General features: G+C 51.0%; 1 protein-coding gene across 2 annotated transcripts in view; it reads left to right on the plus strand.

Annotated features, from left to right (window-relative positions):
- cfap58 (cilia and flagella associated protein 58) overlaps nt 1–16,955 on the plus strand; it is a 257,337-nt gene that overhangs the window by 156,679 nt on the left and 83,703 nt on the right. For both annotated transcript variants that reach the window (XM_038773430.1, XM_038773431.1), the window contains one exon: nt 9,018–9,151. In XM_038773430.1, the coding sequence (XP_038629358.1) occupies nt 9,018–9,151 (134 nt within the window). The remainder of the gene's footprint in view (nt 1–9,017; nt 9,152–16,955) is intronic.

Consider the following 16,955-nt stretch of genomic DNA (forward strand, 5'->3'; position numbering starts at 1 on the left):
CATCGATGTTTGTGCTTCTAAGTTAAATAAACTTATTTGAAATCAAATGACAGTGTGGTGGTGGCCGGGGGGGGGGGGGGGGGGGGGGGGGGGGGGAATTTGAAGGTTATCTCAGGCTGCAGATTGGAACTGAAGGTAGCAGTGCTGATCATTAAGTCCTCTTTCAGGCTAAAACTTGCTTCATAGGAAATACAGCGTACACGTTTCACCCACAACCCACAACGGGTAGCTGCAGGAGTAGATCTGGATCGAAATATCATGCTCAAAGCTGTCTAATGATGTGTAAGCATCTTGAAGTCCATGCAGCGCCAACAGGAGGCATGGATAGTAATTGGCACGTCATTCTATGAACATCTTAAGTGTGGCATTTTTTGGTTTCGACAGGCTTATTGGCAGCTTCCACTGGTAATGTAAAATGAGCACATTGTTTACCAGTCAATCAGAGATGAAACTAAACCTATAAAGAACTTATCCGACATATTGACAATGCTATAGCAGTAAAATACTGTGGATGCAGGAATCTGAAACAGAAGCAGAGAAAGCTGGAGCTGAGTTTTTCCATCTTTCTCTGTTTTTTTTCATTGATACCACAGTTGAGTCTTATTTGGTTAAATTTTGACATCCAGACTGGAGTCTTCCTTTAGTGTTGATCAGCAGAATGTTTTTTCTGCCCATCTTGACTTTTAATAAGATGGCATTCACAGATGTGAAGGCTGATACCTTCTGTGACACCCAACACCTGTTACAGCAGAAATAATTGATGTGCAACGCTTGTGTTTAAACAGCAATCTTCACCAGGGGAGTGATGTACTCTTTATTGCTGCCTCATTGGACCTGCAGGTGATGCTATTGAAATCCTAGTGTTCTAGAAACGAGTGCATATGTGCACATTGTATAACCTGTCACTGGGATTCATTCAGCTGACTGTCTCGTATTTGTTACATAAAGCATTTTACTCAATGCACCTGTGTGGGATTTGAAGTGAAGCTTGTTTTGCAGCTGTTTCTCCTCTGCCCGGTCCGGAGGCTAAACAATGGCCCCGCGGAGAAAGTGCTCTCTAACACGGGCGCGCTTAGGGAGACAAGTTTTAATGCTGGGCCAGTAAAAAAAATAACTTAAGCACTCACTGTATACCTGTGTCGACAACGTGGAAACCTACAGACAATGAGAAATACAGTATGGTAAATGTCTGGGCTGGATTCTCTGTTTTTGGGACTATATCCCCACGCCATCGTAAAAACTGTGAACTTTCACCCCAGAAAAACTGGTGTGAAAGGGCCACAGATTCATAGCCCTGCAGGGGGCTGGCAGAGACCCGGCGTAAAACTAACAGCTTTTGCTGCAGATACGGTCCCCCGCACTTCCGGGTCAGCGGTCGCGCATGCGCACGGCGGCGGCCTCCAGCGGCCGCGCCGTGCTCCATGGCCGACTCAGACCGCAGAGCTGGACCCTGACCGCCTGCCCAAAAATTGCCCGGTTGTGTATAAGGATTCTCCGCACTGGCGCCAGCTGCAATTTTGGAGACAGGGTGCGGAGAATCCAGCCCCTGGACTTACAAATTTAAAAATAAAAATCTCTTGTAAATTTTTCTCAGCGTGCTCCACACATTGACCTCCCCTGTCCTCAAACACCTGTATTGCATTAACAGTAGTTCAGGGAAGAATTACATTTTTGCCAAGCTTCAAGTCTGCGGACCCAATTTTTCATTGCGCAGGCACAAAACCGACTTGCATTCAGGTGAAAGGCATTTTGTTTCTCAGGACAAGATTCAAAATAGGTTTTGGAACAAATTTCTGATTCCCCCTCCCTGCATTTAGCAATGCGGAACTGATGGTCTCCTTAAAATATAATTAGAGGAGGACTTCCGGTTGCGGCTATGCAGAGCTAAGCCACACGTTCGGCAGCTCCCGCTTTAATAGGACTTGTGGGCTCTTTTAAGGCCCCCAAACGGCGCTGATTCGACGATTCCCGGTGGATAAAGGGGTCTGGAGCAAAACCCCCGGGGGTTTATGGTGCGGACTCGGAGTGGGGCGAGGAGAGAAACGGCAGCAGCTCCCCTGGAAAAGCGAGGGAAGGTGGACAAAATGGCGGCCGGTGGAGCCCCCGAGGAGTGGAGGCAGTGGGCGCAGGAGCAGCAGGCGGCCCTTCTGCGCTATTTTACGGAGCTGAAAGGGGAGTTGTTGGAATCCCTGAGGGTGATGACTAGTAAGCTGCTGGAGACCCAGACAACCCAGGGTGCAGCGATACTTTTTTTTTTATAAATGTTTTTATTCAGTTTTCATATTTTATATTGAACAAATTACAAATTGTTAGGAGAGAGAAAAAAAAAACAACAAAAAAAAAACAAACACGCAAAAATTAACATACATATTTACAGGTAAGCATCTTCGTAGTAGTAACTGCCCCCCCCCTCAACATGTTATTTAGTTTGGTTTTGGGCCTTAGCTAGCCATCGAACCCCCGTAACGGACCTGTAGCCCCCCCCCCCTCCCGCTACCTTCCCCCGACTATTCTTCCTCTTGTACATTGGCCACAAATAGGTCCCGGAACAGTTGCATGAATGGCTCCCACGTTCTGTGGAAGCCGTTGTCCGACCCTCGGATGGCAAATTTGATTTTCTCCATTTGGAGAGATTCCGAGAGGTCGGACAGCCAGTCCGCAGCTCTGGGCGGTGCTGCTGACCGCCAGCCAAACAGGATTCTACGGCGGGCGATCAGGGAGGCAAAGGCAAGGGCGTCCGCCCTCCTCCCCAGGAATAGATCTGGCTGTTCTGAAACCCCGAAGACCGCCACTATCGGGCATGGCTCCACCCTCACTCCCACCACTTTGGACATAACCTCGAAGAAGGCTGTCCAGTACTCCACGAGTCTGGGGCAAGACCAGAACATGTGGGCGTGGTTGGCCGGGCCTCTTTGGCACCGTTGGGTGCAGCGATACTTGAGTTGCAGCAGCAGGCCTCTGAGCACGAGGATGAGGTTTCGGCCCTCGTGGGGAAGGTGGAGATACACGAGGCGCTTCATAAAAAGTGACAAGATCGGTTCGAGGAGATGGAGCTTCGGTCACGGAGGAAGAACCTGCGGATCCTGGGCCTCGAGGAGGGGCTGGAGGGGTCAGGCCTGCCGGCCTATGTGGCCGTGATGCTGAACTCGCTGGTGGGGGCAGGATCCTTCCATCTGCCCCTGGCGTCCTAAGGCGAATGAACCCCCGCGGGTGGTGCTGGTGCGGTTCCATCGGTTCAGTGACCGGGAGTGTGTTCTCCGATGGGCCAAGAAGGTGAGGAGCAGTAAGTGGGAGAATGCGGTAGTGCGTGTCTACCAGGACTGGAGTGCGGAGGTGGCCAAGCGGAGAGCCGGGTTTAACTGGACGAAGGCGGTGCTCCACGGAAAGCAGGTGAAGTTCGGCATGTTGCCGCCTGCACGCCTGTGGGTCACCTACAAGGACCGGCATCACTACTTTGAGTCCCCAGAGGAAGCGTGGGCCTTTGTGCAGACTGAAAAGTTGGACTCGAAGTAGAGATTGGGGGCTGTGGGAGTTTTTGTATTTCTGTATCACTGTTTATGCTGCAGCTGGTTATTTCTGTTTTTTCTCGCTTTCGGATGATGTGGGTTATGGTTTTGTGTTCTAAGGGGGGTACTGGGGTTTGTGGTTGATCTGTGTCTTTGTTTGTACGGAGTTGGTGGTTGAGTTGGGACTGCTGTTTGGGAGCTGCGTTGGTAGGGTGGGGCATTGTGAAAGCGCGGGCTTTTCTCTGGTTTCCCGCACTGCGGAACGAGGGGGTTGGAGCTGGTGGCGAGGGGGCGTGGTTATTAGATCGATTTTCCCGCGCTGAAGCGGTGCCAAGGAGCTGATGCAGGGGAGGAGGGGGGACCTCATATCGGGAGGGGTCGGAGTTAGAGCGGGAGCTGCCGGGGTCAGCAGAAGTCAGCTGGCTCACGGGAGTACAGTGGAGGGAGCGTCGCGGCTAGGAGGGGTCCTAGCCTGGGGGGATACCGGGTTGCTGCTGGAGTGGCCAGGGAGGAGTTGGTGCAGGCCGTGGGGGTTGGGGTGAGGTTCTATCGCCGTGGGAAACGGGCCGAATGGGTGCTGGCCAGGTGCTGGCCAGGGGCGAGCAGTCGATGGGCTATGGCTAGTCGACGGGGGAGGGGGGCGGGTCTCGAGGGTTGTGGCTGTGAGGAGAGGTTGAATAAACTAGGATTGATTACGTGGAACGTGAGGGGGTTGAATGGCCGGTTAAGTGGGCCCGGGCTTTTTCGCATCTGAAGGGGCTGAAGGTAGACGTGGCCATGCTCCAGGAGACCCACCTGAAGATGGCGGACCAGGTCCATCTGAGGAAGGGGTGGGTGGGGCAGGCTTTCCACTCAGGGCGATCCTGGTGGGGAAGAGGGTGGCGTTTGAGGCGTCTGAGGTTGTGGCTGATAGTGGCGGCAGATATGTGATGGTGAGCAGTAAGCTGCAGGGGGAGAGGTGGTGTTGGTAAATGTGTACGCCCCAAATTGGGATGATGCTGGTTTCATGAGGCGTATGTTGGGCCGCATTCCTGGCCTGGAGGTGGGGGGCTTGATCATGGGGGGGGGGGGGACTTCAATACGGTGCTGGATCCCCTACTGGATCGTTCTAGTTCAAGGACAGGCAGGAGGCCGGCGGCGGCTAAGGTGTTGAGGGGGTTTATGGACCAGATGGGAGGAATGGATCCCTGGAGGTTCGGGAGGCCGAGGGCTCGGGAGTACTCTTTTTTCTCCCATGTGCACAGGGTTTATTCCCGCATTGATTTCTTTGTTTTGAGTAGGGGACTGGTCCCGAGGGTGGAGGAGGCCGAGTATTCGGCTATTGCGATTTCGGACCATGCTCCGCATTGGGTGGATCTTGAGATGGGGGAGGTGCGGGACCAGCGCCCGCTTTGGCGTCTGAACGTGGGGTTGTTGGCTGATGAGGAGGTGTGTAGGAGGGTTCGGAGATGTATCGAGAGGTACCTCGAGGTCAATGATACTGGGGAGGTCCAGGTGGGGATGGTGTGGGAGGCTCTGAAGGCAGTGATTAGGGTGGAGCTGATCTCCATCCGAGCCCATAGGGAGAGGGGGGAGAGGATCGAGAGTGAGAGACTGGTGGGGGAGCTGTTGAGTGTGGATAGGAGGTACGCGGAGGCCCCAGAGGAGGGATTGCGGGGGGAGCGGCGTAGCTTGCAGGCCAAGTTTGATTTATTGACCACCAGAAAGGCGGAGACACAATGGAGGAAGGCACAGGGAGCGGTCTATGAGTATGGAGAGAAGACGAGCAGGATGCTGGCGCATCAGCTTCGTAAGCGGGATGCGGCTAGGGAGATTGGTGGAGTGAAGGATGGGGTGGGAATGTGGTGCGGCAGGGGGCAGAGGTCAATGAGGTCTTTAGGGACTTTTACAGGGAACTGTACTGGTTGGAGCCGCCGGCGGTGGGAGGGGGAATGGAGAGTTTTTTGGACAGGCTGCGATTTCCAAGTGTGCAGGAGGAGCAGGTGGAGGGACAGGGGGCGCCGATCGAGTTGGAGGAGCTGGTCAGTGGGATTGGCCACATGCAGTCGGGGAAGGCGCCGGGACCGGATGGGTTCCCGGTTGAATTTTATAAGAAATACGCGGACCTGCTGGGCCCCCTGTTGGTTAGGACCTTCAACGAAGCATGGGAGGGGGTGTTTTGCCCCCGACGATGTCTCGGGCGCTAATTTCCCTGATCCTGAAGCGTGATAAGGACCCCTTGCAGTGCGGATCATACAGGCCAATTTCACTGCTGAATGTAGGCGCCAAGTTGCTGGTGAAGATCCTGGCCACTAGAATAGAGGACTGGGTGCCAGGGGTGATACATGAAGATCAGACGGGTTTTGTGAAGGGGAGGCAGCCGAACACTAACGTGCGAAGGCTGCTAAATGTGATAATGATGCCGGCAGCAGAAGGAGAGGCGGAGATTGTGGTGGCATTGGATGTGGAGAAGGCCTTTGACAGGGTTGAGGGGGGGTACTTGAGGGAGGTGTTGGAGAGGTTCGGGTTTGGGGTGGGGTTTATTAAATGGGTGAGGTTGCTGTACGAGGCCCTGATGGCGAGTGTAGCGACAAATGGGAGGAGGTCCGAGTACTTCAGGCTCCACCGTGGGACGAGGCAGGGGTGCCCCCCTGTCCCCCTTGCTTTTTCAATTGGCAATTGAGCCTCTTGCCATGGCTCTCAGGGAGTCGAGGGGGTGGAGGGGTTTGGTGCGAGGTGGGGAGGAGCACCGAGTGTCGCTGTATGCAGACGACTTGCTGCTGTATGTAGCAGACCCGGTGGGGGGAATGCCGGAGATGATGGAGATTCTTGTTGAGTTCGAGAGTTTCTCGGGATATAAATTGAACCTGGGCAAGAGTGAGCTGTTTGTTGTACACCCGGGAGATCAGGAGGAGGGGATTGGTAGGCTCCCGCTAAAGAGGGCAGTGAGGAGTTTTAGGTACCTGGGGGTTCAGGTGGCTAGGAGCTGGGGGACTCTGCACAAGCTCAATTTCACTTGGTTGGTGGAGCAGATGGAGGAGGAATTTAAAAGGTGGGACATGCTGCCGTTGTCGTTAGCGGGTAGAGTACAGTCCGTTAAAATGACGGTGCTCCCGGGGTTTTTGTTTTTGTTTCAGTGCCTCCCCATTTTCGTTCCGAGGGCCTTTTTTAGGAGGGTGAACAGCAGCATTCTGGGATTTGTTTGGGCGCACGGGACTCCGAGGGTAAGGAGGGTCTTTTTGGAGCGGAGCAGGGATAGAGGGGGGCTGGCGCTGCCCAACCTCTCTGGGTACTATTGGGTGGCTAATGTCTCGATGGTACGTAAGTGGGTAATGGATGGGGAGGGGGCAGCATGGAAACAGATGGAGATGGCGTCCTGTGGAGGCACGAGCCTGAAGGCACTGGTAACGACGCCGTTGCCGCTCCCTCCAACGAGGTACACTACGAGCCCGGTGGTGGCTGCTACCCTCAAAATTTGGAGGCAGTGGAGGCGACACAGGGGGGAAGTGGGGGGCTCGGTGGAGGCCCCGCTGCGGGGGAACCACCGGTTTGTCCCAGGGAACATGGGTGGCGGGTTCCTGGGGTGGCACAGGACAGACATTAGGAAGTTGGGAGACCTGTTTATTGACGGGAGGTTCGCGGGCCTTGGTGAACTGGAGGAGAAGTTTGAGCTCCCCCCGGGGAATATGTTCAGGTACCTTCAGGCCAAGGCGTTTGCTAGGCGACAGGTGGAGGGGTTCCCTTTGCTGCCCCCGCGGGGGTAAGGGATAGGGTGCTTTCGGGGGTGTGGGTCGGGGATGGGAAGGTGTCTGACATCTACCAGGTAATGAAGGAGGTGGGGGAGGCGTCGGTAGAGGAGCTGAAAGCTAAGTGGGAGGTGGAGCTGGGGGAGCAGATTGAGGAGGGGACGTGGGCGGACGCCCTGGAGAGGGTGAACTCCTCCTCTTCATGTGCGAGACTTAGTCTCATCCAGTTCAAGGTGCTGCACCGGGCCCACATGTCCGGATTTAGGATGAGTAGGTTCTTTGGGGGCGAAGACAGGTGCGTCAGGTGTTCGGGGAGTCCAGCGAACCATGCCCATATGTTCTGGGCATGCCTGGCACTGGAGGAGTTCTGGAAGGGGGTGGCGAGGACGGTGTCGAGAGTGGTGGGATCCAGGGTCAAGCCAGGCTGGGGACTCGCAGTATTTGGGGTTGGGGTAGAGCCGGGAGTGCAGGAGGCGAAAGAAGCCGATGTTTTGGCCTTTGCGTCCCTAGTAGCCCGGTGGAGGATCTTGCTGCAGTGGAAAGATGCGAGACCTCTGAGCGTGGAGACCTGGATTAATGACATGGCGGGATTCATTTAGCTGGAGAGGGTCAAATTCGCCCTGAGGGGGTCGGTACAAGGGTTCTTTAGGAGGTGGCAGCCTTTCCTCGACTTTCTGGCTCAACGATAAGGAACTAGGTCAGCAGCAGCAGCAACCCAGTGGGGAGGGGGGGGGGAAAGGGGGGGGGAAAGGGGGGGGGGTTTAGGGGTATAGTGTTTAAGTTAATTTGCTTATTGTTAATTTATTTTGTTGTTTATTGGGCTTGGGGGGGGTGGGGGGGGGGTTTGTTATATGCGGTGTTACGGGTGCCGGGGGATGTTTATTATTATTGCTATTGTTATTATTGTTCTGTTGCTATATATTTTTCAAAAAATTCCAATAAAAATTATTTTTAAAAAATATATACAATTAGAGGAGAAGAAACAATTCCTCGCTCTCGTCCCCGTCTGAAATGGAAACATGCATCTGGGATACGCAATCCACCGAGTAATTCTCTGCAAGTTTTGGGAAATACTGTCGCGATACCCCTTCCTGTTAAGTCAAAATAATGAAGCTACACCCAGCAGTGGCTCAGGAAGAACAAGACAAAGTGCACATATGGAAAGATGATAATATCTGATTCTTTGGACACCTTCTTCAATTCTGATTTGGCGAGCATGGGATTCCTCTGGGTAGTTCAGTCCAGGGATGGAATGCATAGAAACTAATCTGCGATTATAATGTTCAACTACTGCTTTTCTTTGAGTTTGGAGGTAGAGGTATACTTGCACTTTGAAAATTCAGGCCCCAATACTGAGCAGCTTGCCGGGACCCATCTGCTGATTCACAGGGATATCTTTATGATAAAAGCAAACTATGAAAGCTCAGATTTGATGATGGAAAATGATTAGCTGCCACTTGTACTGTTACATCGCATAGTCCACTTCTAAACTGTTTAATTCAAACTGATACTGACAGTGAAATATCTTTGCCATTGTGATGTTTCAGTCACTTGCATCCTCAAATGTTGAAGCTCGTAATATATTCCACAACGTTTCCCATTGTCAACGTTTATCTGCTGAATAATATGATATCTCGCTTTGAGTCATCAGATGCAAGTAGTTTGTCGCAATGGCTTAGCTTCAGATAGCCTTGACAAAACCGTCTATAAAAATTGATAACAGCTTCAAGAAATGGAACACCAAGTTAATTATTTACTAATCTATTGTTCATTTTTATTTTGAAAGGCCTTGACTTCTGAGTTGAACATGTTTGAATCACAGAGTCAGGAGTACAAGTACGAGATTGAACGTCTGGCACAGGAGCTGCAGAATGTGAAAAAGAAGTATCACAATCAGAAACGCAAGGAACAGCTGGCTAAGTATGAAATATTAATCAATGCAAATGTGAACCAGTTGCCAACGTTCCTCAGAATGAACTATTAACTCTTAAGGAATTCAGTGGTCCAAAGGAATTCAGTGGCCCTTTTACACTGCACTCTAAGGTGAAGGAGTCCAAGTTTATCGATAAAAAATATAGGATTTTTTATCCTTGACCAATCGTAATTCTCACACCATATGCACTGCTGAGTTAGGATTGTATTTGTGGCTGTCTAATATGTGGTTTCATTTTTAAAAAAAATTAGAGTACTCAATTATTTTTTTCCAATTAAGCCAATCTACCTGGCTGCACATCTTTGGGTTGTGGGGGTGAGACCCACGCAGACACGGGGTGAATGTGCAAACTCCACACGGACAGTGATCTGGGGCTTGGATCGAACCTGGGACCTCAGTGCCGTAGGCAGCAGTGCTAACCACTGCATCACCGTGTTGTCCCGAATATGTGGTTTCATTTAATTGACTTATTTCTTTCTGAGTCCTGCTCACCAGTGCAAGAAGAGATTGGGGTGCCACCGTGGCCTCCGGACCACCCCCCCCAACACCCCAACTCGCCAATAAGGGGGCCATTGAGCCCCCCCGCATCTCCACCTCATCAGGCCAGGGCACCCCCGGGTCTGATCCCTAACATGGACATGGCACCCTGACACTGCCAGGGTGACACATTCATGGCACTGCCAGGGTGTCAGGTTAACAATGCCATGGTGCCTGGGTGGCATTGGGGTGCAAGGCACCACCCTGCCCAGAGCCCGACAACCCAGGGACCCCCGATCACCTGGGTGGCTCCACAAGTTGCGAGTACTGCTGGTCCACGTATGTGGAAACCACTGCGAGATGGCGCCTTGCTTGGGATCTCTGCGGCAAGGCCCAGGCGCTGAGTAGATCCGGCTTAGACATATTGAAATGAGACTAATTGCTCACTTGAATATGCAAATCTAGGTCCTGCCCTCAATGGGTGGAATCCAGATAGTGATGCCTCGCGAGATCTTGTTAGATGTCGTGAGGCGTGACAAGGCCGGTAAATCTCGTGAGATGCCTCTTGCAAGATTTATCGTCCTCGTTGCATCCCAAACTTGGCGGGGCGAGGTCGACAGATTGCACCCTATGTGTGCAGTGAGAAAGGCTACTCGTGTAAATAGTAAAAGAGACATCGCAGCTGGTCATAAGCCACATTGTTGGTTCACTTTCTGTGCTTTCTTGGAGCTAGTCATTTGCATCAATTATGCTCTCACCATTTATTGTGGCCACCCAAAGTGTTCCCTCTGAAAACTGGTGATCACGGGGAGGGGTGGTGGCAGACCAGGTGGTCAGCCGTAGGGGGAATAGAATGTGTCGGGGGCTGGTCTGGGGGTCAGTTGGGGGGGGGGGGTAGGATGGGTTAGGGGTTGTTGGGTGGAAGGTCAGAGGGTAGAACAGGTGAGGACAGCAGTCGGGGAGCATGGGGCAGCCTGGGCTTGGGGGGTGGTGGGGGGGGGGGGGGGATTGAGGGGGATGGTGGTCAGGAAGCTGGGGCCCAATGGGGATATGTGGAGTGTAGTTGTGGATGAAATGGGTGATTGGGGATGGGGTCAGTACTCTAGTTACCCAGGATTTAAAAGTGGTTTTAATCCTTTTAATTTTTCCTGAATAGCTACTCTGCTGAGGCAGTCCAAAGACTGATTTAAGTTGAAGTTTTGGATGGTTCCCAGTGCATAGCGATTTCCCATTTGCAGTTTGAACTTCCCAGGCGCTGTGCAGACCATGTGTGGCGATTTCAGGGGTGTTCCCATGTACATCTCTGAATTTCCTGCCGGATATGTTCCCTGAAGATTAGAATTTCTAAGCCAATATGATATGTCTCTCTACTCATTCTTGCAACGTGTTCCCTCTGAAATATATACTCTATATACTCTGTCCATTATTTATTTTCCCTCATTCATTCTACCTGATGGCCAGGCCAAAGCATCTATCGAGGATGGTGAGTTTGAGTGGCAGGAGATTTGCAACTTTAGGATAATATTTTAATGTTATTGCATTTCACAGCAAACATTATCCCATACTTTTTACCTGAACATACAATTCTATCACACGAATGTACATTTGGAGGGTGGCACGGCAGTTAGCACTGCTGCCACACGGCTCCGAGGACATGGGTTCAGTTCCCGGCCCCGGGTCACTGTCCGTGTGGAGTTTGCACATTCTCCCCGTGTCTGCGTGGGTCTTACCCCCCCCAACCCAAAGATGTCCAGGATTGGCCACGCTAAATTGCCTCTTAATTGGTAAAAAAATTTGGGTGCTTTAAATTTATGAAAAAAAGAAATGTACATTTGGGGACTCACTCTACAGTTCCATGCTCTAAGGATGAAGCGTACCAGTTGTGCACAATAATGTATTTACCTATATTCACCGTCTGTGCTATAATCTTTTAACTCTCAACATTTTCATCCATAATGTTGCGCTACCTTCTACCTTCCACACAGTGCCGATGCATGAAATCAGAATTTGTTGTGTAAGAAAATAACCTGTTGCTATGGACTGGATCCCGACTAAAATGTTGGTTGTAAAGCAACCATCAAGAAACAGGAAGGCAACGCAGTGGTTAGCACTGCTGCCTTACAGTGCTCGGGTTCCGAGTTAAATTTGGTTAGATGGGGTTACGGGATTGCGGGGCAGTGCGCCTCGGTAGGGTGCTTACAGACCGAATGGCTTCCTTTTGCGCTGTAGGAATTCTAAGAAGTCCAGCCCACAGCAATAACACCCTGCAGGCAGCAACATGCCCTCGGGAACTGCCTGCAGTCCATACAACACCAGAGCTCAGTAGTGGGAGCTGCCAGGACTGCAGGCAGGCCCAGGCTGAAGGTCCTAATGGAATCCGGACTCCAGTAAGTATTAATAGGGCAGGGATCGGTCGCCTTGGGGGCGGGGGTGGATGTACTGTCTTCAGGAGCAGTGCCCCAATGCATATTGACAGCCCCTGAAAATAGTACCTCTTTCGTTCTTGCCCTTGTGAAAACATTTTTGAATGAACAGGGTGCCCCATCCTGCTTGCCTGCCTGTCCACAGCAACCGTGTTATAGCAATCGTGTTATAGCAACCGTGCCTGCCCACAGCAACCGTGTTATAGCAACCGTGCCTGTCCACAGCAACCGTGTTATAGCAACCGTGCCTGTCCACAGCAACCGTGTTATAGCAACCGTGCCTGCCCACAGCAACCATGTTATAGCAACCGTGCCTGTCCACAGCAACCGTGCCTGCCCACAGCAACCGTGTTATAGCAACCGTGCCTGTCCACAGCAACCGTGCCTGTCCACAGCAACCGTGTTATAGCAACCGTGCCTGCCCACAGCAACCGTGCCTGCCCACAGCAACCGTGCCTGTCCACAGCAACCGTGCCTGTCCACAGCAACCGTGCCTGTCCACAGCAACCGTGCCTGTCCACAGCAACCGTGCCTGTCCACAGCAACCGTGTTATAGCAATCGTGTTATAGCAACCGTGTTATAGCAACCGTGTTATAGCAACCGTGTTATAGCAATCGTGTTATAGCAACCGTGTTATAGCAACCGTGTTATAGCAACCGTGTTATAGCAACCGTGTTATAGCAATCGTGTTATAGCAACCGTGTTATAGCAACCGTGTTATAGCAATCGTGTTATAGCAACCGTGTTATAGCAATCGTGTTATAGCAACCGTGTTATAGCAATCGTGTTATAGCAATCGTGTTATAGCAATCGTGTTATAGCAACCGTGTTATAGCAATCGTGTTATAGCAACCGTGTTATAGCAACCGTGTTATAGCAATCGTGTTATAGCAATCGTGTTATAGCAATCGTGTTATAGCAACCGTGTTATAGCAACCGTGTTATAGCAATCGTGTTATAGCAACCGTGTTATAGCAATCGTGTTATAGCAACCGTGTTATAGCAACCGTGTTATAGCAATCGTGTTATAGCAACCGTGTTATAGCAATCGTGTTATAGCAACCGTGTTATAGCAATCGTGTTATAGCAATCGTGTTATAGCAACCGTGTTATAGCAATCGTGTTATAGCAATCGTGTTATAGCAACCGTGTTATAGCAACCGTGTTATAGCAACCGTGTTATAGCAACCGTGTTATAGCAATCGTGTTATAGCAACCGTGTTATAGCAACCGTGTTATAGCAACCGTGTTATAGGAACCGTGTTATAGCAACCGTGTTATAGCAACCGTGTTATAGCAATCGTGTTATAGCAACCGTGTTATAGCAACCGTGTTATAGCAACCGTGTTATAGCAACCGTGTTATAGCAATCGTGTTATAGCAACCGTGTTATAGCAATCGTGTTATAGCAACCGTGCCTGCCCACAGCAACCGTGTTATAGCAACCGTGTTATAGCAATCGTGTTATAGCAACCGTGTTATAGCAATCGTGTTATAGCAACCGTGTTATAGCAACCGTGCCTGTCCACAGCAATCGTGTTATAGCAACCGTGCCTGCCCACAGCAACCGTGCCTGTCCACAGCAACCGTGCCTGCCCACAGCAACCGTGTTATAGCAACCGTGCCTGTCCACAGCAACCGTGCCTGTCCACAGCAACCGTGTTATAGCAATCGTGTTATAGCAACGTGTTATAGGAACCGTGCCTGTCCACAGCAACCGCGTCATAGCAACCGTGCCTGTCCACAGCAACCGTGTTATAGCAACCGTGCCTGTCCACAGCAACCGCGTTATAGCAACCGTGCCTGTCCACAGCAACCGTGCCTGTCCACAGCAACCGTGTTATAGCAACCGTGCCTGTCCACAGCAACCGCGTTATAGCAACCGTGCCTGTCCACAGCAACCGTGCCTGCCCACAGCAACCGTGTTATAGCAACCGTGCCTGCCCACAGCAACCGTGCCTGTCCACAGCAACCGTGCCTGCCCACAGCAACCGTGTTATAGCAACCGTGCCTGTCCACAGCAACCGTCTTATAGCAACCGTGCCTGCCCACAGCAACCGTGTTATAGCAACCGTGCCTGCCCACAGCAACCGTGTTATAGCAACCACGCCTGCCCACAGCAACCATGTTATAGCAACCGTGCCTGTCCACAGCAACCGTGTTATAGCAACCGTGCCTGTCCACAGCAACCGTGCCTGTCCACAGCAACCGTGTTATAGCAACCGTGCCTGTCCACAGCAACCGTGCCTGTCCACAGCAACCGTGCCTGTCCACAGCAACCGTGCCTGTCCACAGCAACCGTGTTATAGCAACCGTGCCTGTCCACAGCAACCGTGTTATAGCAATTGTGCCTGTCCACAGCAACCGTGTTATAGCAACCGTGCCTGTCCACAGCAATCGTGCCTGTCCACAGCAACCGTGTTATAGCAACCGTGCCTGTCCACAGCAACCGTGCCTGTCCACAGCAACCGTGTTATAGCAATTGTGCCTGTCCACAGCAACCGTGTTATAGCAACCGTGCCTGTCCACAGCAACCGTGTTATAGCAATTGTGCCTGTCCACAGCAACCGTGTTATAGCAATTGTGCCTGTCCACAGCAACCGTGTTATAGCAACCGTGCCTGTCCACAGCAACCGTGTTATAGCAACCGTGCCTGTCCACAGCAACCGTGCCTGTCCACAGCAACCGTGTTATAGCAACCGTGCCTGCCCACAGCAACCGTGTTATAGCAACCGTGCCTGTACATAGCAACCGTGCCTGTCCACAGCAACCGTGTTATAGCAACCGTGCCTGTCCACAGCAACCGTGTTATAGCAACCGTGCCTGCCCACAGCAACCGTGCCTGTCCACAGCAACCATGTGATAGCACTGCCAGTATACTGTTGGGGTCAATTGGCTTGTAAACAATTATTGACCTTTAATTATTTATTTAGATATAGTGGGCAGGCTGCTGATTTCGGTGTCCGCCCATCCCCTGCATTATGGGGGAACAGTTCAGGAATGGACAAGAAGGCTGTGGACCTGCCACCCCTCGTATTTTGTATACTCTCCCACTGAAAACATGCTCGGTAGCGACCTGTAAGATCCAGTGCTATGTGTCCCACAGGGCATTAAAGTTAGCGTTCCTTCGGTAATGGTCTGCAATGATAGAAAAGGAGGAAAGTGCAATAACAGCATGTGCTGATGTTAATGCTGCTCAAAGTGTTCCTCTATTTCTAATTACCGAGTTCAGCAAATTAAGGGGAAAGCAAATAGTGCCACTGTTTGGAATATTAGCAGCCTATTTAACCTTGTTAACAATATTTCATGAGAAATGGAGGATATTTCCACTGGGTTGAAGTAATAATTAGGTAAACATTAGTTTGTGCAGTGAGCTGGGGCTAATTAGATGATCTAATGGAAACAGCACCAGGTGTCAGCAGCTGTGATCCATGGTCACTTCAGAAAATGGGTCAAGTGGCCATTAGCTATCCTGCAAAAGGCAACAGATAGCAGCTTAGCAGCACTGGCTGTATTGAAGAATACTTCATCAGTGGCTTTTCCCCTATCGTAAGGCCAGAAATAGGAGTATTTTCTGATGATTGCACAGTTCACTTCCATTCGCAACTCTGAAGATAAGGAAGCAGTCTGTGCCTACATGCATCTTTAGGCTTGGGCTGGTAAGTGGCAAGTAAGGTTTGTGCCACACAATTGCCAGGCAATGATCATCCGCTTGAGAGAATCTAAACATTTTTCATGACATTGAATGACATTTATCATTGCCAAATCCTCCACCATCAACATTCTAGGGGTCACCATTGACCAGAAACTGAACTGGACCAGCCATATAAATACTGTGGCTGCAAGAGCAGATCCTGGGCTGAGAATTCTGTGCCCAATGATTCGTCTCCTGTCTCATCAAAACCTTTGGACCATCCACAAGGCTTGGGAAAGACTCTCCATAATCACAGAATTACAGAACTGTTAGGGTGTAGAAGGAGGCAAATTGGCCTATCGTGTCTGCACCGGCTCACTGGCGGCAAGGGCCCGAGTCGAGCTGCAGCTGGGACCATGGGGGATCAGGAGGAGCTGAAGCTACAGGGGCCTGGGAGGTGCCAGAACTGTGTCTGCGGAGGACCGAGAGGAGCCAGAACTGCAGGAGGCCCTGAGAACAGGATGAGTGATTGAGTGTGAGTGAGAATGGATGTGAGGGGGGGTGAGCGTGACTATGGGTGAGAGTGGGTGTGGGTGAGGGAGTGTGTGTGAGTGGATGCTTCCATCAAAAGTGACGAAAAAAATGGTAAGACTGGGAAGTGTTTGTTGAATAACAGAACTTTTTCATTGGAACAAATATGTACATATTAGACCTTGAAACGTCTTTGAAGTTTGTACATATTGTGCAATAATAATTTTTTTGAGGTTTGTATTTTCAACATAATAAGAATGTTTCTCGGGGGATCCTTCAGTACACTTGGGAGGACTTCAAGGGTTCCGTGGCTGGGAAAATGGCTGGGAAACCCTGTTCTAAAAGACAGATATAAGCCAGTCTGTGCACTGCTGCACTAAGGATGGCATTCATGCAAGTTCAGCAGTAATCAGAACCTCGGGTTAAACAGCAGCATTAGTTATTTAAAACAGAGAGGAGGAGGAATTTCTTCAGCCAGAGGGTGGTGAATCTGTGGAACTCTTTGCTGCAGAAGGCTGTGGAGGCCAAATTATTGAGTGTCTTTAAGACAGAGATAGATAGGTTCTTGATTAATAAAGGGATCAGGGGAAAAGGCAGGCGAATGGGGATAAGAAAAATATCCACCATGATTGAATGGTGAAGCAGACCCAGTGGGCCGAGTGGCCTAATTCTGCTCCTGTGTCTTGTGGTCTTATCGTCTTATGTTCATGTGTGAACAAGGGCAT

The sequence above is a fragment of the Scyliorhinus canicula genome, chromosome 16 (genome assembly GCF_902713615.1).
Source record: "Scyliorhinus canicula chromosome 16, sScyCan1.1, whole genome shotgun sequence".
Taxonomy (NCBI): domain Eukaryota; kingdom Metazoa; phylum Chordata; class Chondrichthyes; order Carcharhiniformes; family Scyliorhinidae; genus Scyliorhinus; species Scyliorhinus canicula.